The following is a 27,586-nucleotide window of genomic DNA, read 5'->3' as shown; positions in this document are numbered from 1 at the left end:
GTGCAGTATCACATTTGGAAGAGGACGGATGTAGTTGATGAATATGTTAATCCTGGGCGTAGATTTTTCTGCTTTTGATGGACCAGCGAGGAAATGAGAAATGATCCTTTCTCATGGCCGGTGTGGTGCATGAATCACTGAGGCTGGGAACCCAAAGATCAGATGATGTTAAACCAGAGAGACAAAAATAATAGATAAGATTGGACCAACACAGACCCATCTTCCTTCACTAGGCCGTTCTCAGGTGTTACTGAGTCCATGTTGATCCTGCTCATGGCAGGACGGGCAAATCAATCGAAAGGCCGAGGTGTTGGGGCAAGGAGTGGCGACTTTATTCAGAAAGCCGCAGACGGAGAAGATGGGCGGTCCCAAAGAACCATCTTCCCCGAGCTAGAATTCAGGCTTCGTTTATACTAAAAGGGGAGGGGGTGAAGCCTTAGTTCTGATCCAGCTCTGGAGGGGGTGTGTTAGTTTCTTCCTTCCTGCAGCCATTCACAGGTGGGCCTGGTCAGAATGTTTCCTGTGAGCTAAACAAAGGTATTTTAGCTTAACTCTCATTACCTGGGAGGCAGGGTTCCCAGAGATGGGCCATTATGTTAATTTTAGCTTACAGGCAACATCCCTTTAGTGATTGACTTGTAATAGAATGCAGAGGTTTTTCCCTATTACACAGGTTTTGTCCTGTTTCTCAGGGAGGAAGGATGAAGAGATGACACCAGAACTATGCTTGGTATTCCTTGTTGTTTGGTGTGTATGTAATTATGGTGTAACTGACTACTTAGTAAATTGTGTAGAGTATGTCTGCACATTTTATGGAGTCCCTGGCTCTCCCAGGACCCCAGGTTCCCCGTTGTTGGCAGGGAGCCCAGTTTTTCCCCAGGTCTTGGGCTTGGGACTGAATAAGCGTCAGTCACTGTGTCCTTATACATAGAAACAAAGGTGAGCAGTGAGCCCAGGAGAGGCAACAGGTAAAGGGAGGATAGGTAACAGGTCAAAAGGAATAGAAATCGGCCCTAGGATGGGGGCAGGAAGATGGACCAGACACTGGATCCACAAGAAGTCGAAGCCCCGTCACAGATGCATGTCAAGACACACGGACAAAGACCGAGGTTGAGAGGCTGGGTAAGCCAAGGTCACACACATCGGGACACAGGAGGACATGGGCTGGTGACCACACATGCCAGGGAGGTGAGAATTAGAAGGAGAGGGGGGTAAAAATCTGTAATAAATTTTAAAAAATCTTAATTTGTTAAATGAATGATTGCTACTAGTGTAGTTGTCTTATCTTAGCCCCAAAAGATTGGGGTTAACTTTACTCTCATCTATCATGGGGCTGCAGCCACAGAAAGGGGCTTCCCTCAGGCCCTGCAGGCGTCCACCTGGGTTCAATCTACATTTTTTTCCCAAACCTAATCCACCTGCTATGAGGAACGTGCTGTAACAGAGATAAGTACAGGGCACTGTGAGTAGAAGCTGGGGAGTGAGGGAAGGCCTGTGGGAACCTGTTACCATGTGGAGGGAGAAGCCCAGACGCAGCAGGCTGTGATGGGGTGCTGTGGCCAGAGGCCAGGCTGGTACCCTGTGCTTACGGACTGGGGAAAGCAAGCAGCTCAGAGAGGGCTTGGAGAGGCAAACCCAGACGAGAGGCTGAGGGCAAGGCGGGTAACTGCGTCTAACTTCACCATTTTGCCCAAGGCGGGCTCTGATCTCTAGAGCAGGTGGGACAGCTCCTCAAACAGAAGTCACCCCTGATCTGCCCTTCTCAGTCCCGGGAGGAGTGCGCTCCAGGCCACCGCAAAGGTAAATATGAGAAGAGTCGCCTGAGAGTAAACAGGGCAGTAAAAGGGATCTGGGAAAGCGAAAGCAGAGTCTGAGAGCGGGAGCACGAAGTCAGGAGCCGGGAGAGGTGGAGGCGTGGGTCCTTTCTCCTGGAGAGACAGGGGAGCTTTGTGCGCTGGCCTCGCATCTCCGGCTGCGCGCGGCCGGGCCGGGGCCATGCGAGGGCCGCTCCTCTCCACGCTTCTCCTGGCTGCTCTGTCACAGGTACGTCCTGGCTCTCCCACCACTCCTTCCCCCAGGGGATGCGGCGACTCCTATTTCCTCAGGTCAGAGATAAAAAGGAAGAGAAGATGGGGGAAGAGGAGAGATGCATTCCTTGTGGAAATACTTGCAGACGAACAGGGAGCCATTTTCTTCTCCAAATCGAGTCCTGTTTAGGTTCATTAGCTTCGGGAAAGAGTGAAAAACATTTCTCCCTTTCGGGGAAGGGCACTTAATCCTGCTTCCGATATGTTTGAACAGCTCCCAGATTTTCATACGGTGTATTTTTTACGGGAGTCTGCTGGCACACGCACTTGGGGAGCGGCAGCCCTGCGGGCGGGGTGGCTGTGGTCCTCTGCGGGCGCCAGCCCGGGCGGAAGGCACAGAGCCGCTGGAAAAAGTGATCCTAATGGCTTTCTTCAGCTAAGCCTGTCCTTGTAGGAGAGAAGCTTTTCAGAGCAAACATTTATATTTTTAAAACATTCTATTTCTTTTTTCTTAACCCATGAGTTTTTCACTTTTCATGAAAAGGAATCAGTCCACGGGATTTTTAAGTATTTCACACAGCAGACCAAAGGGAAGTTTAATTTAATATGAGCAATTCTTTGCTTTAGTATTTTTTATTAAGACCATTAAAACAGGGTGACTTATTTATGGATTTATTTACATGGTGGAGGTTTTCGCTAGCCCAGAAGACAGAGCTTTTGAAACGTGGTTATTTAGAGTACAGGGATGTGTCTGTGAGTTAATTTGATTGAGGCAGTAAGTAGTAGATGTATTTTAGAAAACAAGGGGTTGAAAATTGTTATATGTGGAGAGATTGAAGATTTTAAAAGGGTCATAACAAGAATGTCAGTGGTACCATTATGTGGAGGGGTGCTTTTCTCCAGTAGGGGTGAGATGGGGCTGCCTGTTGCCTATTCCACTGCTCTTGAGAAAAACCCTGTCATTTTTGTTGACTGCGAACTACAGCATCTCCCTAAACAGCAAATATTCCAACAGAGAGAGATGTGCCCAAAGTAAAAACAAACACAAAAAGGGGTTATATAGAGAGCAACAAGAAAATATTATGCTTAATGGCAAAGTTAAGGGTCTGATAATACCTACCATTTATAGAAAATCTACTATGTGCCATGCACTGTGCTATGCACTTTAGTCATTATCTTAATCCTCAAAATAACCTTGCAAAGTGGATATTATTAGCCCTGTTTTACAGAGGAGGATTGAGGCTCAAAGATCAAATAAATGAAAGTTATCGAAATCCCAGAGTTATACTAAAGCTCAGCTCTGTGGTCAAGACCCCTCCTTGTTTCTGTTGTATTATTCTGATGATTCTTTTGTGGTCTTGAGCTTTTGATTTTGAAAACAGTCAAAATGTCTGAAGAAAAAATTATATACAGTTTTTTACATTTACCCACATATTTGCCGTTTCTGGGACCCTTGATTTCTTCCTGTATTTCTAAAGTACTATCTGTTGTAATTTTCCCTTCAGACTGAAGAGCTTCCTTTAGTATTTCTTGTGAGACAGGTATGCTAGCAACAATTTCTCTCAGCTTTTCTGTATCTGGAAATGTCTTTAATTTTACCCTCATTTTTAAAAGATAATTCCACTGGAGAAAGAACCTCAGGTTGACAGTTTTTTTTCTTTCAACATTCTGTCTGGGGGCTTGTTCTCCTTCTCCACCTCCTCTTTTAAAGACATAGTTTTTTGGGGCGTAGTTTTAGGGTCACAGCAAGTTTGAGAGGAAGGTACAGAGATTTCCTGTGCACTGCCTCCCCTCCACCCGGATTATCTGTGTCCCCCACAAAAGTGGTACACAACTGATGAACCACACTGGCACATCATAACCATCCAGAGTCCATCACTTATGTTACGGTTCACTCTTGGTGTTGTACCTTCTGAGTTTGGACAGATGCATAATGACATGTATCCACTATGACAGTATTGTACAGAGTATTTTCGCTGCCCTAAAAATCCTCTGTGCTCTGTTATTCATTGTTCTCTCCTCTCTCAACTGCTGGCAACCACTGATCTTTTTACTGTCTCCATAGTTTTGCCCTTTCCAGAATGTCATATAGTTGGAGGCATACAGTATGTAGCCTTTTCAGATTGGCTTCTTTCACTTAGTGATATGCATGTCTTTTCAAGGCTTGATAGCTCATTTCCTTTTAGCACTGAATAATGTTCCACTGCCTGGATGTATCACAGTTCATCCACTCACCTATTGAAGAGCATCTTGGTTTCCTTCTTTTGATGAGAAGTCAGATCTCATACTTATTGTTATTCTCCTGTGTGTAATACTCCCCCTTTCTCAGGCTGATTCCAAGATTTTCTCTCTATCCTTAGTTTTCAGCCGTGTTACCTTGTGACCTCGGAGATCATATAGAAATGCTTCCAGACTGGAAAGATAAACGGGTGTCCCCAGGTGGGAAGTTTGGGGAGCGGGCACTTCATTAGAGGGAGCAATGTGAGGAGAAACCTGACCTCAGAGGAGGAGAAACTGACCTGGTGCCTCTTGTCAGGTGCATGGCATAGGAGGAGAGTGCACTGAGTGCTACCGCTAGAGAGGAAGGCGAGGACCAGCACACACAGGGTTTAGATACCATGCTCAGAAGTTTGGACCATGTACTGTTGACAGTGGGGAGCCACTGGATGGGCTTCAAGGAGATGAGGAGTAAAATCAGATACAGTGGTTTTTATAAAATTAAAAAAATTTTAAATTTTATTTATTTTTTATACAGCAGGTTCTTATTAGTTATCCATTTTATACATATTAGTGTATGCATGTCAATCCCAATCTCCCAATCCATCACACCACCACCTCCACCCCCGCCACCACTTTCCCCCTTTGTTGTCCATACGTTTGTTCTCTACATCTGTGTCTCAATTTCTGCCCTGCAAACAGGTTCATCTGTACCATTTTTCTAGGTTCCACATATGTGTGTTAATATACGATATTTGTTTTTCTCTTTCCGACTTACTTCACTCTGTATGACAGTCTCTAGATCCAACCATGTCTCTACAAATGACCCAATTTCGTTCCTTTTTATGGCTGAGTAATATTCCATTGTATATATGTACCACACCTTCTTTATCCATTCATCTGTCAATGGGCATTTAGGTTGCTTCCATGACCTGGCTATTGTGAATAGTGTTGCAATGAACACTGGGGTGCATGTGTCTTTTTGAATTATGGTTTTCTCTGGGTATACGCCCAGTAGTGGGATTGCTGGGTCATATGGTAGTTCTAGTTTTAGTTCTTTAAGGAACCTCCATACTGTTCTCCATAGTGGCTGTATCAATTTACATTTCCACCAACAATGCAAGAGGGTTCCCTTTTCTCCACACCCTCTCCAGCATTTGTTGATTGTAAATTTTCTGATGATGCCCATTCTAACTGGTGTGAGGTGATACCTCATTGTAGTTTTGATTTGCATTTCTCTAATAGTGATGTTCAGCAGCTTTTCATGTGCTTCTTGGCCATCTGTATGTCTTCTTTGGAGAAATGTCTATTTAGGTCTTCTACCCATTTTTTGATTGGGTTGTTTGTTTTTTTAATATTGAGCTGCACGTGCTGTTTATATATTTTGGAGATTAATTCTTTTTTTTTTTTTTTTAGCATTTGAGAACTTTGGTTTATTGAGTATTTATCATATGCCATGCACTATTCTGCCTTAAAGTTGCTCACAATTTGCTTTAGGGAGACAGGTAAAAAAGTGCATTCAAATGTTACAGTTTCTGTGATAAAAAATATGTATGGGATACAACAGGGTACAAAGGAAAAATGGTCATTTCAATCTGGACAGAACTCATTAAGTTTCTTGAATCTGTGGGTTTGTAATTTCCATCAAATTTTGAAAAAATTTCAAACAAAATTTCTCCAAGTATTTTTGGTCTCTTCTATTCCTTCTGTGACTCTAGTTACATGTATGCTTGAGGTTGTCCCATAAGTCACTGAGGTTCTTTTTTTTTGGCTTTTCTTTTTTTTTTTAACATCTTTATTGGAGTATAATTGCTTTACAATGGTGTGTTAGTTTCTGCTTTACAACAAAATGAATCAGTTATATATATACATATGTCCCCATATCTCTTCCCTCTTGTGTCTCCTTCCCTCCCACCCTCCCAATCGCACCCCTCCAGGCGGTCACAAAGCACCGAGCTGATCTCCCTGTGCTATGCGGCTGCTTCCCACTAGCAATCTACCTTACGTTTGGTAGTGTATATCTGTCCATGCCTCTCTCTCGCTTTGTCACAGCTCACCCTTCCCCCTCCCCATATCCTCAAGTCCATTCGCTAGTAGGTCTGTGTCTTTATTCCTGTTTTACCCCTAGGTTCTTCATGACATTTTTTTTCTTAAGTTCCATATATATGTGTTAGCATACGGTATTTGTCTCTCTCTTTCTGACTTACTTCACTCTGTATGACAGACTCTAGGTCTATCCACCTCATTACAAATAGCTCAATTTCGTTTCTTTTTATGGCTGAGTAATATTCCATTGTGTATATGTGCCACATCTTCTTTATCCATTCATCCGATGATGGACACTTAGGTTGTTTCCACCTCTGGGCTATTGTAAATAGAGCCGCAATGAACATTTTGGTACATGACTCTTTGAATTATGGTTTTCTCAGGGTATATGCCCAGTAGTGGGATTGCTGGGTCATATCGTAGTTCTATTTGTAGTTTTTTAAGGACCTCCATACTGTTCTCCACAGTGGCTGTATCAATTTACATTCCCACCAACAGTGCAAGAGGGTTCCCTTTTCTCCGCACCCTCTCCAGCATTTTTTGTTTCTAGATTTTTTGATGATGGCCATTCTGACTGGTGTGAGATGATATCTCACTGCAGTTTTGATTTGCATTTCTCTAATGATTAATGATGTTGAACATTCTTTCATGTGTTTGTTGGCAGTCTGTATATCTTCTTTGGAGAAATGTCTATGTAGGTCTTCTGCCCATTTTTGGATTGGGTTGTTTGTTTTTTTGTTATTAAGCTGCATGAGCTGCTTATAAATTTTGGAGATTAATCCTTTGTCAGTTGCTTCATTTGCAAATATTTTCTCCCATTCTGAGGGTTGTCTTTTGGTCCTGTTTATGGTTTCCTTTGCTGTGCAAAAGCTTTGCAGTTTCATTAGGTCCCATTTGTTTATTTTTGTTTTTATTTCCATTTCTCTAGGAGGTGGGTCAAAAAGGATTTTGCTGTGATTTATGTCATAGAGTGTCCTGCCTATGTTTTCCTCTAAGAGTTTGATAGTTTCTGGCCTTACATTTAGGTCTTTAATCCATTTTGAGCTTATTTTTGTGTATGGTGTTAGGGAGTGATCTAATCTCATAGTTTTACATGTACCTGTCCAGTTTTCCCAGCACTACTTATTGAAGAGGCTGTCCTTTCTCCACTGTACATTCCTGCCTCCTTTATCAAAGATAAGGTGATCATATGTGCGTGGGTTTATCTCTGGGCTTTCTATCCTGTTCCATTGATCTATCTTTCTGTTTTTGTGCCAGTACCATACTGTCTTGATTACTGTAGCTTTGTAGTATAGTCTGAAGTCAGGGAGCCTGATTCCCCCAGCTCCGTTTTTCATTCTCAAGATTGCTTTGGCTATTCCGATGTCTTTTGTGTTTCCATACAAATTGTGAAAGTTTTTGTTCTAGTTCTGTGAAAAATGCCAGTGGTAGTTTGATAGGGATTGCATTGAATCTGTAGATTGCTTTGGGTAGTAGAGTCATTTTCACAATGTTGATTCTTCCAATCCAAGAACATGGTATATCTCTCCATCTATTTGTATCATCTTTAATTTCTTTCATCAGTGTTTCATAATTTTCTGCATAGAGTTCTTTTGTCTCCTTAGGTAGGTTTATTCCTAGATATTCTATTCTTTTTGTTGCAATGGTAAATGGGAGTGTTTTCTTGATTTCACTTTCAGATTTTTCATCATTAGTTTATAGGAATGCCAGAGATTTCTGTGCATTAATTTTGTATCTGCTACTTTACCAAATTCATTGATTAGCTCTAGTAGTTTTCTGGTAGCATCTTTAGGATTCTCTATGTATAGTATCATGTCATCTGCAAATAGTGACAGCTTTACTTCTTCTTTTCTGATTTGGATTCCTTTTATTTCCCTTTCTTCTCTAATTGCTGTGGCTAAAACTTCCAAAACTGTGTTGAATAAGAGTGGTGAGAGTGCGCAACTTTGTCTTGTTCCTGATCTTAGTGGAAAAGGTTTCAGTTTTTCACCATTGAGGATGATGTTGGCTGTGGGCTTGTCATATATGGCCTTTATTATGTTGAGGAACGTTCCCTCTATGCCTACTTTCTGCAGGGTTTTTATCATAAATGGGTGTTGAATTTTGTTGAAAGCTTTCTCTGCCTCTGTTGAGATGATCACATGGTTTTTCTCCTTCAATTTTTTAATATGGTGTATCACGTTGATTGATTTGCGTATATTGAAGAATCCTTGCATTCCTGGACTAAACCCCACTTGATCATGGTGTATGATCCGTTTAATGTGCTGTTGGATTCTGTTTGCTAGTATTTTGTTGAGGATTTTTGCATCTATGTTCATCAGTGATATTGGCCTGTAGTTTTCTTTCTTTGTGACATCCTTGTCTGGTTTTGGTATCAGGGTGATTGTGGCCTCGTAGAATGAGTTTGGGAGTGTTCCTCCCTCTGCTATATTTTGGAAGAGTTTGAGAGGGATAGGTGTTAGCTCTTCTCTAAATGTTTGATAGAATTCGCCTGTGAAGCCATCTGGTCCTGGGCTTTTGTTTGTTGAAAGATTTTTAATCACAGTTTCTATTTCAGTGCTTGTGATTGGTCTGTTCGTATTTTCTATTTCTTCCTGATTCAGTCTTGGCAGGTTGTGCCTTTCTAAGAATTTGTCCATTTCTTCCAGGTTGTCCATTTTATTGGCATAGAGTTGCTTTTAGTAATCTCTCATGATCTTTTGTATTTCTGCAGTGTCAGTTGTTACTTCACCTTTTTCATTTCTAATTCTATTGATTTGAGTCTTCTCCCTTTTTCTCTTGATGAGTCTGGCTAATGGTTTATCAATTTTGTTTATCTTCTCTTGGAACCAGCTTTTAGTTTTATTGATCTTTGCTATCGTTTCCTTCATTTCTTTTTCATTTATTTCTGATCTGATTTTTATGATTTCTTTCCTTCTGCTAACTTTGGGGTTTTTTTGTTCTTCTTTCTCTAATTGCTTTAGGTGCAAGGTTAGGTTGTTTATTCGAGATGTTTCCTGTTTCTTAAGGTAGGATTGTATTGCTATAAACTTGCCTCTTAGAACTGCTTTTGCTGCATCCAATAGATTTTGGGTCGTTGTGTCTCCATTGTCATTTGTTTCTAGGTATTTTTTTATTTCCTCTTTGATTTCTTCAGTGATCACTTAGTTATTAAGTAGTGTATTGTTTAGCCTCCATGTGTTTGTATTTTTTATAGATCTTTTCCTGTAATTGATATCTAGACTCATAGCGTTGTGGTCGGAAAAGATACTTGATACAATTTCAATTTTCTTAAATTTACCAAGGCTTGATTTGTGACCCAAGATATGAGCTATCCTGGAGAATGTTCCATGAGCACTTGAGAAAAATGTGTATTCTGTTGTTTTTGGATGGAATGTCCTATAAATATCAATTAAGTCCATCTTGTTTAATGTATCATTTAAAGCTTGTGTTTCCTTATTTATTTTCATTTTGGATGATCTGTCCATTGGTGAAAATGGGGTGTTAAAGTCCCCTACTATGAATGTGTTACTGTCGATTTCCCCCTTTATGGCTGTTAGTATTAGCCTTATGTATTAAGGTGCTCCTATGTTGGGTGCATAAATATTTACAGTTGTTATATCTTCTTCTTGGATCGATCCCTTGATCATTATGTAGTGTCCTTGTTTGTCTCTTCTAATAGTCTTTATTTTAAAGTCTATTTTGTCTGATATGAGAATTGCTACTTCAGCTTTCTTTTGGTTTCCATTTTCATGAAATATCTTTTTCCATCCCCTTACTTTCAGTCTGTATGTGTCTCTAGGTCAGAAGTGGGTCTCTTGTAGACAGCAAATATATGGGTCTTGTTTTTGTATCCATTCAGCCAATCTGTGTCTTTTGGTGGGAGCATTAAGTCCATTTACATTTAAGGTAATTATCGATATGTATGTTCCTATTCCCATTTTCTTAATTTTTTTGGTTCGTTATTGTAGGTCTTTTCCTTCTCTTGTGTTTCTTGCCTAGAGAAGTTCCTTTAGCAGTTGTTGTAGAGCTGGTTTGGTGGTGCTGAACTCTCTCAGCTTTTGCTTGTCTGTAAAGGTTTTAATTTCTCCATCAAATCTGAATGAGATCCTTGCTGGGTAGAGTAATCTTGGCTACAGGTTTTTCTCCTTCATCACTTTATTTTTTTTAATTTATTTTTATTTTATTTTTTTTTCCGGTACGCGGGCCTCTCACTGTTGTGGCCTCTCCCGTTGCGGAGCACAGGCTCCGAACGTGCAGGCTCAGCGGCCATGGCTCACGGGCCCAGCCGCTCCGCGGCATGTGGGATCTTCCCGGACCGGGGCATGACCCCGCGTCCCCTGCATCGGAAGGCGGACTCTCAACCACTGTGCCACCAGGGAAGCCCTCCTTCATCACTTTAAATATGTCCTGCCACTCCCTTTTGGCTTGCAGAGTTTGTGCTGAAAGATCAGCTGTTAACCTTATGGGGATTCCCTTGTGTGTTATTTGTTGTTTTTCCCTTGCTGCTTTTAATATGCTTTCTTTGTATTTAGTTTTTCACAGTTTGATTAATATGTGTCTTGGTGTATTTCTCCTTGGATTTATCCTGTATGGAACTCTCTGTGCTTCCTGGACGTGATTGACTATTTCCTTTCCCATATTAGGGAAGTTTTCAACTATAATCTCTTCAAATATTTTCTCAGTCCCTTTCTTTTTCTCTTCTTCTTCTGGAACCCCTATAATTCGAATGTTGGTGCGTTTAATGTTGTCCCAGAGGTCTCTGAGACTGTCCTCAGTTCTTTTCATTATTTTTTCTTTATTCTGCTCTGCAGTAGTTATTTCCACTATTTTATCCTCCAGGTCACTTATGTGTTCTTCTGCCTCAGTTATTCTGCTATTGATCCCTTCTAGAGTATTCTTCATTTCATTTATTGTGTTGTTCATCATTGTTTGTTTCATCTTTAGTTCTTCTAGGTCCTTGTTAAATGTTTCTTGCATTTTCTCTATTCTATTTCCAAGATTTTGGATCATCTTTACTATCATTATTCTCAATTGTTTTTCAGGTAGACTGCCTATTTCCTCTTCATTTGTTAGGTCTGGTGGGTTTTTATCTTGCTCCTTCATCTGCTGTGTGTTTTTCTGTCTTCTCATTTTGCTTATCTTACTGTGTTTGGGGTCTTCTTTTTGCAGGCTGCAGGTTCATAGTTCCCATTGTTTTTGGTGTCTGTCACCAGTGGCTAAGGTTGGTTCAGTGGGTTGTGTAGGCTTCCTGGTGGAGGAGACTAGTGCCTGTGTTCTGGTGGATGAGGCTGGATCTTGTCTTTCTGGTGGGCGGGTCCACGTCTGGTGGTGTGTTTTGGGGTGTCTGTGGACTTATTATTATTTAGGGCAGCCTCTCTGCTAATGGATGGGGTTGTGTTCCTGTCTTGCTAGTTGTTTGGCATAGGATGTCCCGCACTGTAGCTTGCTGGTCATTGAGTGAAGCTGGGTGCTGGTGTTGAGATGGAGATCTCTGGGAGATTTTCACCATTTGATATTATGTGGAGCTGGGAGGTCTCTTGTGGACCAGTGTCCTGAAGTTGGCTCTCCCACCTCAGAAGTACAGCAATAACTCCTGACTGCAGCACCAAGAGCCTTTCATCCACACGGCTCAGAAGAAAAGGGAGAAAAAGTAGAAAGACAGAGTTAATAGAAGGAGAAAGAAAGAAAGGAAGGAAGGAGGGAGGGAGGGAGGAAGGAAGAAAAAAAGAAGATAAAGTAAAATAAAGTAAGATAAAATATAATAAAGTTATTAAAAAATAATTATTAGGTGAAAAAAACAAGAACGGACGGATAGAACTCTGGGACAAATGGTGGAAGCAAAGCTATACAGACAAAATCTCACAGAGAAGCATACACATATACAGTCACAAAAAGAGGAAAAGGGGAAAAAATCATAAATCTTGCTCTCAAAGTCCACCTCCTTAATTTGGGATGATTCGTTGTCTATCCATGTATTCCACAGATGCAGGGTACATCAAGTTGACTGTGGAGCTTTAATCCGCTGCTCCTGAGGCTGCTGGGAGAGATTTCCCTTTCTCTTCTTTGTTCTCACAGCTCCCAAGGGCTCAGCTTTGGATTTGGCCCTGCCTCTGCGTGTAGGTCGCTGGAGGGCGTCTGTTCTTCGCTCAGACAGGATGGGGTTAAAGGAGCCGCTGATTCGGGGGCTCTGGCTCACTCAGGCCGGGAGGAGGGAGGGGCACGGAGTGCAGGGCGAGCCTGCGGTGGCAGAGGCCGGCGTGATGTTGCACCAGCCTGAGGCATGCAGTGCATTCTCCCGGGGGAGTTGTCCCTGGATCCCGGGACCCTGGCAGTGGCGGGCTGCACAGGGTCCCCGGAAGGGAGGTGTGGATAGTGACCTGTGCTCGCACACAGGCTTCTTGGTGGTGGCAGCAGCAGCCTTAGCGTCTCATGCCTGTCTCTGGGGGTCCACGCTTTTAGCCGCGGCTCGCGCCCGTCTCTGGAGCTCCTTTAAGCAGCGCTCTTAATCCCCTCTCCTCGCGCACCAGGAAACAAAGAGGGAAGAAAAAGTCTCTTGCCTCTTTGGCAGGTCCAGACTTTTCCCCGGACTCCCTCCGGGCCAGCCGTGGCACACTAACCCCCTGCAGGCTGTGTTCACGCCGCCAACCCCAGTCCTCTCCCTGCGCTCCAACCACAGTCCGAGCCTCATCTCCCAGCCCTACCCCCCCCCCCCCGGCGGGGGAGCAGACAAGCCTCTCGGACTGGTGAGTGCTGGTCGGCACCGATCCTCTGTGCGGGAATCTCTCCGCTTTGCCCCATGCACCCCTGTTGCTGTGCTCTCCTCCGCGGCTCCGAAGCTTCCCCCTCTGCCACCCGTAGTCTCCAACCGCGAAGGGGCTTCCTAGTGTGTGGAAACCTTTCCTCCTTCACAGCTCCCTCCCACTGGTGCAGGTCCCGTCCCTATCTTTTTGTCTCTGTTTATTCTTTTTTCTTTTTCCTACCCAGGTACGTGGGGGGTTTCTTGCCTTTTGGGAGGTCTGAGGTCTTCTGCCAGCGTTCAGTAGGTGTTCTGTAGGAGTTATTCCACGTGTAGATGTATTTCTGGTGTATCTGTGGGGAGGAAGGTGATCTCCGCGTCTTACTCTTCCGCCGTCTTCCCGGAAGTGATCGAGATTAATTCTTTGTGCATTGATTCGTTTGCAAATATTTTCTCCCATTCTGAGGGTTGTCTTTTCGTCTTGTTTGTAGTTTCCTTTGCTTTGCAAAAGGTTTGAAGTTTCATTAGGTCCCATTTGTTTATTTTTGTTTTTATTTCCATTACTGTAGGAGGTGGATCAAAAAAGATCTTGCTGTGATTTATGTCAAAGAGTGTTCTTCATATGTTTTCCTCTGAGAGTTTTATAGTGTCCAGCCTTATATTTAGGTCTCTAATCCATTTTGAGTTTATTTTTGTGTATGGTGTTAGGGAGTGTTCTAATTTCATTCTTTTACATGTAGCTGTCCAGTTTTCCTAGCACCACTTATTTAAGAGAGTGTCTTTTCTCCATTGTATATCCTTGCCTCCTTTGTGATAGATTATTTGACGATAGGTGTGTGGGTTTATCTCTGGGCTTTCTATCCTGTTCCATTGATCTATCTTTCTGTTTTTGTGCCAGTACCATATTGTCTTGATTACTGTAGCTTTGTAGTATAGTGTGAAGTTGGGGAGTCTGATTCTTCCAGCTCTTTTTCTTTCCCTCAAGACTGCTTTGGCTATTTGGGGTCTTTTGTGTGTCCATACAAATTTTATTTGTGAATTCTATCAAACATTTAAAGAAGAGGTAACTCCCATCCTTCTCCAGCTCTTCCAAAAAACTGAAGAGGAAGGAACACTCCCAAACTCATTCTATGAGGCCACCATCACCCTGATACCAAAACCAGACAAAGATACTACAAAAAAAGAAAATTACAGACCAATATCATTGATGAATATAGATGCAAAAATCCTCAACAAAATACCAGCAAACAGAATCCAACAACACATTAAAAGGATCATACACAATGATCGAGTGGGATTTATACCAGGGATGCAAGGATTCTTCAATATACACAAATCAATCAATGTGATACACCATAGTAACAAACTGAAGAATAGAAACCATACGATCATCTCAATAGATGCAGAAAAAGCTTTTGACAAAATTCAACACCCATTTATGATAAAAACTCTCCAGAAAGTGGGCATAGAGGGAACTTTCCTCAACATAATAGAGTCCATATACAACAAACGCACAGCAAACATCATTCTCAATGGTGAAAAACTGAAAGCATTTCCTCTAAGATCAGGAAGAAGACAAGGATGTCCACTTTCACCACTATTATTCAACATAGTTTTGGAAATCCTAGCCACAGCAATCAGAGAAGGAAAAGAAAGAAAAGGAATACGAATTGGAAAAGAAGACGTAAAACTGTCACTGTTTGCAAATGACATGATACTATACATAGAGAATCCTAAAGATGCCACCAGAAAACTACTAGAGCTAATCAATGAATTTGGTAAAGTTGCAGGATGCAAAATTAATGCACAGAAATCTCTTGCATTCCTATACACTAATGATGAAAAATCTGAAAGAGAAACTAAGGAAACACTCCCCTTTACCATTGCAACAAAAAGAATAAAATACCTAGGAATAAACCTACCTAAGGAGACAAAAGACCTGTATGCAGAAAACTATAAGACACTGATGCAAGAAATTAAAGATGATACAAATAGATGGAGAGATATATCATGTTCTTGGATTGGAAGAATCAATATTGTGAAAATGACTATACTACCCAAAGCAATCTACAGATTCAATGCAATCCCTGTCAAATTACCAATGGCATTTTTTACAGAACTAGATACAGTGTTTTTTGTTTTGTTTTGTTTTTTTGTGTGGAGATGCTGGCGACCGACAGATATGTTTTTTAAGAGCTCCTTAAAGCAGTGATGTGGTAGATTTGTTGAAGTCATTCTTGAGGGAGGGAGACTGGTTAGGAACTTACTGCAGTAATACTTGGTAGCAGTGAAAATGAGGGAAGAGGGACTAGTTTTAGGGCTATAAGTATGATAAGCAGGATTAGTTGTTAAATGACTATGGGAGGTGAGGGAGAGGAAGATGACCTGGAGGACTCCTAGTTTCCTATCTCCAGGGTATGGAGAAGCTGTCTCGGGTGGGTGGGGCAATGTTGAGTTTGGGACGTGAGTTTTTCCTGTAGGACGTTCTAGTGGAGACGTCCGGTAGGCAGCCAGCTATATGGGTCTGCACTCAGCGTGGCAGTCCTGGATGGAAATTTATATTTGAAGCTGCACAGGGTCGAAAATGACGGCAAGGGTGTTGATGAGATGGTCAAGAGACAGTGTGCAGGGTGAGAACAGCAATACATTAAGGTCACGAAACACCAGTGAGCTTAGATCCAAGTCAAATGCAGGGTAACAGGAGCCTGCAAAGGAGATTGAGAAAGTATGTCCAGAGGTAGGGGTAGAACTGGGCAGGGGTGTGGGGCTGGTGTCATGAAAGCCAAGAATTGAGAGTCCAACACCTTAGAGAGGGGAGGACGGAAAGTTCATGAACATGAGCCCAGCTGAGAGGCCACCGAACCCGGCAAGGGGTCCCTGGTAACCACGTCTGAACCTGGGCAAGAATGTGAAGCAGGCGCTCGCTATGTGTAGCCTTGATATTCTGCCCCTCTACATTCGGGATTTCCATTGTTCCTCCTCGTCCTTCAGAAGCCCAGCACTGTATCCTCAAAGTCTATTCTCACATGGTATATTCAACTCAAATAGTAGCTGAAAGTGTTACTCTGGGGAATACATGTCTCATCAGTGGTAAGAAAAAAGGCTGGGCTTCCCTGGTGGCGCAGTGATTAAGAGTCCTCCTGCCGATGCAGGGGACACAGGTTCGTGCCCCGGTCCGGGAGGATCCCACATGCCGCAGAGCGGCTGGGCCCGTGACCCATGGCCGCTGAGCCTGCGCAAAAAAAAAAAAGGCTTAAGATTTAATGGTGGAATTTCAAACAGATACTTTTAAATGTAGGGTTGTTTTTGTTTTTTTTCTGATTCTGACTTTCTTTTTCATTGTCCAAACTTTCTCTTTTTTTATATTAGCTATCTATTTTATACATATTAGTGTATATATGTCAATCCCAATCCCCCAATTCATCCCCCCCAACCGCTTTCCCCACTTGGTGTCCCTTAAATGTAGGGTTTTTGAGTTGGAAAGAGGTTTAGGATGTCTGAATCAGTCCAACTGCCTTCAGTTCCATCAGATAAAAATTGAGAGTTAATTACAGAAATTACTTGCCAGGCACTGTGCTAAGTGCCACTTGGACACCAGCAAGTGAACCGCAACTCCCTGTGGTTGGGTAGCTTTAGGGTGAGTGGAGAAGACAGGCACTTATACACTAACTTCAGTACACCGACAGGTAAAAGGGAGCATGGAGAGGTTATAGAAAGTCTTCTGGAGAAGGTGGTAACTCAGGAAAGGAGTGGGGGCAGGTGAAGAAGGTTACAGGTAGAAGGAACAGCCTCAGATATGCAGGGAACCGCAGGCACTTTCACTCGCTAGAAGCTAAGGCATCTAAGGAATGCAAGAGATGAGGAGGGCCCTGAACGTTGTGCTGCAGGTCGCTGACCTTCGGGTGTGAGGGATGAAGGAGATGGAACAGGTGAGGTTGATCTCAGCTTCCTGGCTTGGGGAACTCAGGGGATGATGCCACCATTCACTAAAATGGGGACTAGCTGAGAGCAGTTTCTTGTGGGGAGGGAGAAAGTGAGGTGCTTGTGGGACATCAAAGTGGGATATACCCCGAAGAGATGAATGAGTTAGTTGTGAGCTCAGGGGGAGAGTCTGGGCTAGAGAGGAAAAACAGACGCAGAGATTCAGTGATCTGTTCAATATCAAAGCTGGTTGGTGGCAAGACCTGGCCTGGGGAAGGGAGGAAGGTAAGGATTGAGAGCTCAGGCTCTGGAAGCTGCCTGCATGGTGTAAGTCCCTCTTCTTCCACTTACTTGATATGCGACCTGGAGTAGGTTAAGCAATCAGAGCCCCATAGTCCTCCCTTGTAAAATGGGGTGTATTGTTTCCTATTGCTACTGAATAAATTGCTACAGTCTTCAAACAGCACAGATTTATTATCTTACAGTTCTGGCGTCTGTAGTCTGGAAACAGCTAAAATCAAGGCAGGGCTGTGTGTTCCTTCCGGGGAGTCTAGGGGAGGATCTGTCCTTTGCCTTTTCCAGCCTTTATAAGCTGCTTGCATTCCTTGGCTTGTGACGCCCCCCTTCAGCAGAAGCATCGTGTTACCTCTGCTTCTAGCATCACATCTTCTCTGACACACCTGCCTCTCTCCTTCCCTTGTAAGGAAGAGTAGATTGGAGGGGAGAATTGGGAGTTTGTTTTTGGTCATGTGAAGTTTGCTATGCCTGTCAAACATCTAAGTGGAGATCTGTTAAGTAGGCAGTTTGAGTTCAGAAGAGAGGCCTGGGTGGAGATATGAGATGCAGTGAGGGAAGTTACTTCAGAGGTCTTTACCCACAGGGGGTTTCAGTGTTTAGAGATGAAGATGATGAGAAGAAACTAGCAGAGGAGACTGAGAAGGAGCCATCAGTGAGAAAGGAGGAGAAAGAGTCATGTGTTGGAAGCTGAGCGCAGAAAAGTTTAAGGAGTGAGTGATCATGTCAAATACTGGTAGATACTATTATTATTACAATCACCACACTATATTCTCGTACTCTGGGGGAAATCTATTTCCAGAAGACCTCTGAAATTAGTTTGAGGAACCATTTCTAACATCACCTTTGTTGTCAAATGAAGTTCTACTGCAGGGCCCAGGGCACTGGGCTGTTAGACACGGCGCCCGAAGGAAGGCCTGGTGAGGTAGCAGAAGTGCACCATCGTCAACAGTTTTGTCACTGGCCCTGTCAGTGCGCTCACCAGAAGCCCAGCTGCCCTCCTGGAGTGAGCCTGGTGAGGGATGGCTGTGGATGCTGTAAAATCTGTGCCAGGCAACCAGGGGACACCTGCAACGAAGCTGACCTCTGCGACCCCCACAAAGGGCTGTACTGTGACTACTCAGCAGACGGGCCTACGTATGAGACTGGAGTGTGTGCATGTAAGTGTTTCCTTCCACACTGGCTGGCGAATGTGGAGTCTAGACAGGATTTTTGCCTGCAATTGTTACTTTGGAATAATCAGCTTAATGTGACTAAATAAGAGGTGGGTTTAGTTTCCATGCACCAGTGAGACTAGCCTTCTCATATTGGACACCATGTGAAATGAGCAGATGTTACACACACATTCAGAAACCTGTTACTTTTATTGCATTGAAATGATCTTGCAGTTCTTCTCAGGTAATTGCTTTTAATGATAAAAATAGGAGAAATTATGTAAACGGCTTGACTCATTAAAGTGCCACAAATGACAGCTTTTGTTACTACTGTCAGAAGCAATCTGAATTCAACCTTTTCTGTGACTAAAAAATAATCTTTTTTAAAATGTAAGGATGTATATCTAGTATTCAGACATACAGCTTTAATCTCAGTCTTCCCAACTAACCGTCAGGTTACTGTACTTTAAAAATTTATTTTATTTTATTTTTGGCTGCGTTGTGTCTTCGTTGCTGCACATGGGCTTTCTCTAGTTGCAGCGAGCGGGGGCTACTCTTCGTCGCGGTGAGCGGGCTTCTCACTGCGGTGGCTTCTCTTGCTGTGGAGCACGGCCTAGAGCTCGCAGGCTCTAGAGGGCAGGCTCAGTGGCTGTGGCGCACGGGCTTAGTTGCTCCACAGCTTGTGGGATCTTCCCGGACCAGGGCTCGAACCCATGTCGCCTGCATTGGCAGACGGATTCTTAACCACTGCACCACCAGGGAAGCCCAAGTTACTGTACTTTTTACTGAGGCACATTTGTAAATAGAAGGTAGGGGCACCCACATCACAACAGGACCCTCAGCTTTATGGGCCTCAGCTCTGGAGACTGCTTGAGACCATCTAAACCTATGCCTTGACAATAATTCAGGATACCGATTTATTGAGGATTAAAAAAAAAATTTCTAAGGGAAGAGAAATACTCATGTCAGCTGGGTGGTTAAGTTACTCTGTAGAAAAGTCTAAGTGGGAAGGAAAACTACTAGCAGAAGTTTGGTTGTAAGTATGGAATGAGAGCACATCTCTGGAGTTGGACTGAATGTGTGGAACAGTTCAAGTTGATAGCCTGATGCCCCTGTCAGCACTTGACTATTGTATATTGGTTAAGAATGTAGGCTCTGGGTTCAAATTCTGAGTTCTGTCTGCTGAGTGACCTTGATCAAGTTGCTTAACCTCTCTGTGCCTCAGTTATATTATATGTACTTCCTATTTTATAGTTGTTAGGAGGATCAAATGAAATAAAGACACAAAACCCAAAACACCGAACACAATATCTGGTATGTAGTAAATTCTCAAAAATGTTAGCTATTACTTATGGAAATTCAACAGGAAAAACGTGATCTATCAGACTCTGGCATTCAGGATACCCTTCTCCCAAACAGTGCCAGGCAAGGTATTTCATTAACCTAACAAACACTTAGTGCGCATCCACTACTGAGCTAGACACTGTGACCAGCAGGTGGGGACACAACAGGGAAAAAAGAGATATAGCTCCTGCCCTCGCGGAGTCAAAGTTTATTGTGTCAGACAGATCTTTCCACAAGTAATTTTATGTACAATGTGATGAGTATTGTAACAGAGCACAGCCATGAGGATGGGGGTGGGGATGATCTATAACTGGGGTCACAAACTATGGCTCAGGGACCAAATCCGCCCCACAGTCTGTTTCTGTAAATAATGTTTTATCAGAGAACAGCCACACCAGTTCAGTTACATATAGTCTGTGGCTGCTTTACAATAGCAGGGTCTAGTAGTTGCAACAGAGACCGAATGGTCTATAAAGGCTTAAGATATAACTTTACAGAGAATGTGCTGATTCATCATTATAGAACAATGGTTTTTAAACTTTTTTTTGGTCTGAGGATCCCTTTAGTCTTAGAAATTAATGAGGACCCAAAGAGCTTTTGTTTATGTGAGTTACCTCTTGGTATTTAATGGATTAGAAATTTAAAAATATTTACTAATACGTTTAAAAATAACAAACCCATTGCAAATTAATAATATATTATTTGTGAAAAAATTTTACTTTAAAAACAAAGAAATTAGAGAAGAGTGGAAGTGGAATTGTTTTACATTTTTGCAAATCTCTCTAATGCCTAGCTTAACAGAAGATAGATTCTTACATCTGCTTCTGCATTCAATATATTGCTATATGTTGTTTTAGTTTGGAATATATGAAGGGATTCCAGCCTCACACAGATACGTTGTTGGAAAAGGAAGGAATATTTTAACAGACTTTTCAGATAATTGTGAATATTCTTTTTTCATATTATATTAAAACTTGAGAAATGGAGTTTCTTAAAAATTAGCTGCATCACTGCTAATCGTGTGGGATCGGAAACCAAATCAATGACCTTTTCAGACTCTGTGACATTAAAATACTTTCCTCTATTCAAAGACCCACTTGGAATGGGGCTTTTCCTCGAGTATAATTTTGTAATACCATGCACTGGTTATTTGGAAAATGCCAGTTTGGAGCAATGGGTTATATGGATATTTAAAAAAAATCACATTAGTTAGTACCAAAATTATCAGAAAAGTCTACATATTGGGTAGCTATAAAGATCTCAGCGGTGGACACAAGTTTTCCAAAATTCTAATTTTTGCTCAAAAGCTTAAATTCTGTTACTGGCAACAAGTACTGTTAGTTGTTTCCCTTGAAGTGACAGGCTCGTTTCGTTGATTTTCAAGAAAATGTCTGCCAAATACTCAAGTCTGAATAACCATGAGGTATCCGTCAAGCATCTCTTCAGGGGAAATTACCACTAAAAAAGTGGTTACTTCGGCCCACAACCCAAACAATAACATAGGTGCTTTTCCTCGAGATAACTATTGTACTTTGGTACACTATCTAGAGAAAGGCTCTATGTAACTTCCTGTTTTGTCACACAGAATGTTAAAAAGACATGTATATTTGATCACTCAGATTTAATAAAATTAGTAATTTTTACTGTGTCATTAAGGACATTCTTAGGTAGAACTAAGAACTTTAAAAAACAGTACGTTTATGTACAAGTGTATGGCAAGGAAAAATAGTGACTAACTTGTACAGTTCGATTCACGCTGAAGTGTCAGCAGCAGTTTTAGCCACTGCTGCTTTTGCACCATCAGCACAAATGTCAACACAGTGAAGTCAGTCACATCTTAGTATTCTGAAAAGGTTTTGACCTTCCAGTTCTGTGAAAGGTCATCAGCTACTGTGCAGTATTGTAAACAATTTATGATTTCTTCACCCATTCACTTATCCTAACTCCCTAGAAATATATCCTAGCCTGTTGTTGGGCATCTGGGGATATCTGTCTCACCAGCCATCAACCCAGCTCTGAGGTTTACAGTCATTATCCCAGTTCTATACTCATAGTGATTTTTTATTAACTTTACTCAAGAACAGGGAACAGGGTCTTAATTTTGAAGGTGACTACTCAGGGCTGATAATCTACGATATAATGAAAATGTCTAATTTTCACTTTTTTTTTTTTTTTTTTTGCGGTACGCGGGCCTCTCACTGCTGTGGCCTCTCCCGTTGCGGAGCACAGGCTCCGGACGCGCAGGCTCAGCGGCCATGGCTCACGGGCCCAGCCGCTCCGTAGCATGTGGGATCTTCCCGGACCGGGGCACGAACCCATGTCCTTTGCATCGGCAGGTGGACTCTCAACCACTGCGCCACCAGGGAAGCCCTCATTTTCACTTTTTACAGATGTTCTGTGAAGGAGGTTTCACATGTGGCCTAAAAAATTGAGAACTATATTTCATAAAGGAGATAGCAATTTCCTCTTTGGTTTATAACTGAAGTCTAGATTATCAGTTATGGCTTCTTTGGTGATTTTGCTCTTCTCTCTTTTCAGACCTTGTAGCTGTGGGATGTGAGTTCAACAGGGTACATTATCATAATGGCCAAGTGTTTCAGCCCAATCCCCTGTTTAGCTGCCTCTGTGTGAGTGGGGCCATTGGCTGCACACCTCTGTTCATACCAAAGCCGGCTGACAGGCACTGCTCTAGGGCTAAAGGTGGAAAGAAGACTGATCAGTCAAAATGTGGCCTGGGGTCATCACAACAGCAGCTGTCAACAAGCTACAAAACAATGCCAGGTACTCATAAGTAGAACTGTCTCTCATGTATGACTTCGCCTGGTTTTCTTTCATGTTCCTTTTATGTACCACAGGAACTAAGGAGGTACTTACTGATTGGTGATCAGTGTGAGATTTAGTTTGAGTGTGCCACCATGCTCAGTCTCTACCTCAGGCAGGTATGCTCTGAGTATCTGTAAAGGGAACTTTATAATGTTTTAGAGTTTTTCCTTTTTTTTTGGCCACGCAGCTCATGGGATTTCAGTTCCCTAACCAGGGATTGAACCCACGCGACGGCAGAGACAGCACTGAATCCTAACCACTAGATCACTAGGGAACTCCCCAAATATTCCAGTTTTTGAAAGCTCTACTAGGTCAGGAAAACTCTTACTACCTCTACTTATTTCCATTTAACCTCTTCTCAGGCAAACTGACCAAATATTATCCACATGTACCCTGGCCTGGAAAAACTTTTATCTGTATTATTCTATTATGGGCAAGAAGTATGAACCATCCAGTTCCAAAAATTTCCAAAGGCAACTTTTCCATATGGTAAAAGCAGAAATGGAAGGCTATGATCAAAAATATTTGAGGGTACATTGATTTGTAAACATTTCTAAAAACAGATAAAACTAATGTAAAATTACCCTTTCATTCACTGAAAATGAAGCTTAACAATTACCAACTTCTCTAAATAAATGTGCACACAGGCATTTTTAAGTAGGTTACCCAGGTAGGTGTGTAGTCAGAAACTTGTAATGAGAATCTTTATTACTCACCTGGAGCACCTGGCCATTTACAGTTGGCATCAGTATATTCACAAACCTTATAGTTTGGCTGCTCTAAGCTAGCACCTTATTTAGGTGCCAAGGCTTTTTGGGGACAGGAGTTTCAAAAATGCCAGCAGATGAAGCACAGGTGAGGAAGGACTCAAAAAGGGCAATATTGCTGCCTGGTTATTATTCACATCTGTGCTTTCATCCAGAAATTAAGAATGCCTTTTTCTTGAAATTTGGAGCTTAGTAAATGAAAGATGCCATGGAAATATGGAATACTTATGTATGCTAAAGACTCCTAAATTCACTTATGTGGATAGTTAATAAAAGCAACTATAATCAGAGAAATGAGTCTTAGATCTTTAAAAATGAATTCTTAAAGGAACATCCTCTGGGATTCCAATTATGCCAATTCAAAAAACTTTAACAGGTTACAGCAAATCGGCATTCACCATCCGTGGTTTTCAGCTAACCGCGTGATACTGTTAATGCTCTAAAAGTTTTGAAAATATAAGCCAAATTGTTTTTTTTAACAAATGTACAAGAACAGTTGATTTTCTGCATTGGATCTTAGTGACTCTGTGTTAAGTTCTTAGAACCCATGCGTGAACCTCCCTGGTGAGACCACCATAGAACAGCAGTTGTCCCCAAGGCCAGGCCTTTGGGTCACGGTCAAGTTGGTCTCATTTGTGAAGTCAGAGCAGTTTCAGTGGATTCACTTGGAACCTGGTTGGAGGAGGCGTCAGATGGTCATTCTTAGTGGTCAGTACTTTGCTACAAAAAATGAGAAAATCTCCCAAGTGCGCTCTAGTAATTAAAATATAGGCCTAGATATGTTTAAAAGGAAGTATATGTTGTTTAATGTCTCTCCTCTGTTTAACTTTGAAACTGTACTTATGGACCCAAACAGGAGTTTGCTTTCAAAGTTGAGCACAATGACACACACATACTTTAAGATATATTTGTGATAGTAATTTATATACTTAATTCCAGACAGTCTACAGTTGGAATCTAGCTTTTGCTTTGTCAGCAGGAAGCATGCAATGACATAATGCCCCTGTGCTTTTCTCACTGCTCACCAAACACTGAACTTGTACTTTGAAAATTTCTTCTAGTTTTCTTGCCCTTTAATGAATGTTAAGCAATTGCTGAACTGCAGCTCTTGGCTTAACTCTAAGGGGGGTTCTTGGTAATATGATAATCTAACCTACCTTTATTTATTGCAGATGCATGCCAAGCTTTTAACCTGCTTCCTGCGCTGTGGTCTTTAAACTGTTGTCTACCTTCCAGGTATCTCCATTTTTCTGCTTCCTCTCCCTCAGTTCTGTGTGCAATGGCAAGATCCTACTGTAATAACACTGACAACAGTATCAAAGTATCACTTTATTCAAAGATAGCACATACTTCAAAGTGACTCTTCCCTATCAAGAAGGCATTTTTTTGAGGGGGGGTGGGTGGTTCCTTTTTAAATTGACATTTTAATGTAGCATGAATTTTGCTGTGTTAATTGCAGACTCAAATCTCCACCTTACTCCCAAAGCACCCACTTTAGGATGCATATTAACCTGAAGGAAATGCTTTGAGACAATGAACCAGTTAGTAGTTTGCTTAAAATGAACCAAGTGCCTGATTCATTCATGAGCAGAACAAGAGGGAAGCTCCCCATGGATTTACAAGATGGAAGAATTATTATGCACTCTTTATATTTTCATTATTCACCCCCTTCCTCTCCCTTGTTTCTCCTAAGCTGCAGGCAGTGGAGGGGGGCTCTGTCTATCCAACCCACTCACCCATAGATCCGTCCATGCATTCCGAAGTGATATGAAATGTCTAGACAACAGAGGGAATACCATAGGCCTGATACCATAGGGAATGTAATAGTTAAGCTGACTGAATAAAATGGATTGCACATTTTTCATGACTTAGTATAAGTATTTAGATTAGTGCAGTGTAACGTAGAGAATTTTCTAAAAGACTAGATTTTAAAAAGTGGAGAAGAAAATAACTGGTCTCATTGATAGCTGAATTCTCAAATGTAACTTTTGTATTTTAGATTTTAACATCACAAAATTTAACAGTAAGACCACCTTGTTCTGATTAATATCTTGAATTCCCTAATCCTACTGATGTCTGTTTCAACATCTGTTGAAAATAACATCAAGCATGAGGCAAGAACCAGGGAAAAGGCAGATATCCATCAAAGCATAAGCTTGTTTAGTACTCAGAGGATGGGCTACGCAGAAAGAAGCAAATGGATACTTTACTCAGTTTTTCAAAGATAAAGTATTTTTATTCCTCCTAAGATACTGCACTGTAATACTTGATTGAAAGACAATTTGGGGAGTGGGAAAAAGAGAATAATTAGACCATAAGCTTATTTTATTCTGAATTACTTTATATAAAGTTCAGATCTATTAACTATTAGCTTAAAAATAATGATTAAAAATTACCTACCTACATGAATACATATATATTTATACACATGCACTCCCTCCTCCTTTATTTTAGCTTATAGGAATCTCCCACTTATTTGGAAAAGAAAATGTCTTGTGCAAGCAACAAAGTGGACCCCTTGCTCCAGAACATGTGGGATGGGCATATCTAATAGGGTAACCAATGAAAACAGCAACTGTGAAATGAGAAATGAGAAAAGACTGTGCTACATTCAGCCTTGTGACAGTAATATATCAAAGACAGTAAAGGTAAAGTTTAAGTAGATTTAACTTCATGATAATTCAATATTGAGACTCCTGAAAAGTATGTGTGTGTCTATGTATGTGTGTGTTTTGGAAGTGTTTATTAATAAAACCACTTCATTATAACCCTTAAAGTCAAACTATCTTGGAGGAAAGCAGATATTAACTGCACTTTGTGGGAAAAATTTCACCAAGCAGAGAGGTAATGTTAGGGTATCTAGAATCAACAGGTTAACAGCTTACTAGTGTGGGTCTTGATCAGCCTGATTTGTTAGGGCACCCCACCATGTATATTGTTTTTTCAGAGAGGATCCTTTTCAGATTCTACCTTCTTTTTCCTATATTAATTTTCTGTAGTGGAATCAGAGCAATTGATAAAAGATTTTGGTTGCTACATCATAATTATAAAAATATTAGGAACATCAGAGAAGTTCTGATCTTATGTATCACCAACTTGGAGAGGGAACCACACTATTTCCAAAATGCTTTGCTTAGCTACTACTTGCCAAAGGACTATGATACAATAATACATACTCTTAAGATTGCTTGGTATAACTAGAGCTGGTCCTGCTTCTGTGACTGTCTCGAGTAATTTTTAGAGATGCTACAAAACCAATCTTATCCCTAAGTAAGTTATTCCCTATCCTATTTATTAGAAAGCTGACAATTTCAAAGGGATTAAGATGTTCATTCATCTATCCATCTACTTAAAACTGTCTGAGCCATGTTAGAGAATTTAAGTCTTGGCCCTTAGTATTAAATAAAACAAATTTTCATTTATTGTGGAACTAAGTCAAGGGTAGATAGCAGAAAAACATTGGGGAGTGGGTCCTATAATATGATGGAGGAAGCACAGGGAGGACTTCCAAGGTCCTCTGGTGAGAGGGGATTTTAAAGGCAGAAAAGAAAGGGCTGGATGTCACTAAATGGCAACTATTAATGCCCTGAAAATAATTATTATCTGTGTGTTTATGTAATAGTCCACAAAGTATCGCTTTTCTGAACTACTGTAATCAAGTTTAAAGAGTGACTTCTTAACGTTATATATCTTTTCAGATCCCCAAAGGAAAAACATGCCAACCTACTTTCCAACCCGTCAAAGCTGAAAAATTTGTCTTTTCCGGATGCTCAAGCACTCAGAGTTACAAACCCACTTTCTGTGGGATATGCTTGGATAAAAGATGCTGTGTCCCTAACAAGTCTAAAATGATTACCATTCAGTTTGATTGCCCAAACGAAGGGTCATTTAAATGGAAAATGCTGTGGATTACATCTTGTGTATGTCAGAGAAACTGCAGAGATCCAGGAGATATATTTTCTGAGATCAAGATCCTATAAAACCAAGCACATGGGGAAAAAGTTAAGGTCAATCATGTCATTACATCAAAATTTAAAATGGTTTTAAAAGGGTGGCAAATCTGCCTTATTGGTTTAAAACAGTAAGAATGCCTAGCTATTCTCAGATAACTGTATTTAAGGCATTAGAAGCTTTAAAAAAGGTTCTCCTAAAAATATATGTAAAATATGAAAACCTTAAAATTGAGCTCTTAAAGTGTATAATTATGTAATACAAAAGTATTTGGTTCCATCTACATATTCCATAATGAAACGTTATACAATTTACAAGAGAACA

At 41.4% G+C, this 27,586-nt stretch overlaps 1 protein-coding gene across 1 annotated transcript; it reads left to right on the top strand.

Moving 5' to 3' along the window:
• Positions 1–1,995: 1,995 nt before the first annotated feature.
• CCN6 (cellular communication network factor 6) lies at positions 1,996–27,549 on the top strand (the record flags this gene model as incomplete). Its single annotated transcript, XM_082855860.1, has 5 exons — positions 1,996–2,043; positions 18,086–18,383; positions 22,260–22,502; positions 25,766–25,959; positions 27,010–27,549. 5 exons carry the CDS (start codon positions 1,996–1,998, stop codon positions 27,289–27,291), a joined length of 1,065 nt encoding a protein of 354 aa, XP_082711986.1. The 3' UTR covers positions 27,292–27,549.
• Between the last annotated feature and the right edge of the window lie 37 nt (positions 27,550–27,586).

This window comes from Leucopleurus acutus (assembly GCF_964270905.1).
Source record: "Leucopleurus acutus genome assembly, chromosome: 15".
Classification (NCBI taxonomy): domain Eukaryota; kingdom Metazoa; phylum Chordata; class Mammalia; order Artiodactyla; family Delphinidae; genus Leucopleurus; species Leucopleurus acutus.
Note: the sequence above shows the minus strand (reverse complement) of the source record. Positions and strands in the feature narration are given on the sequence as shown.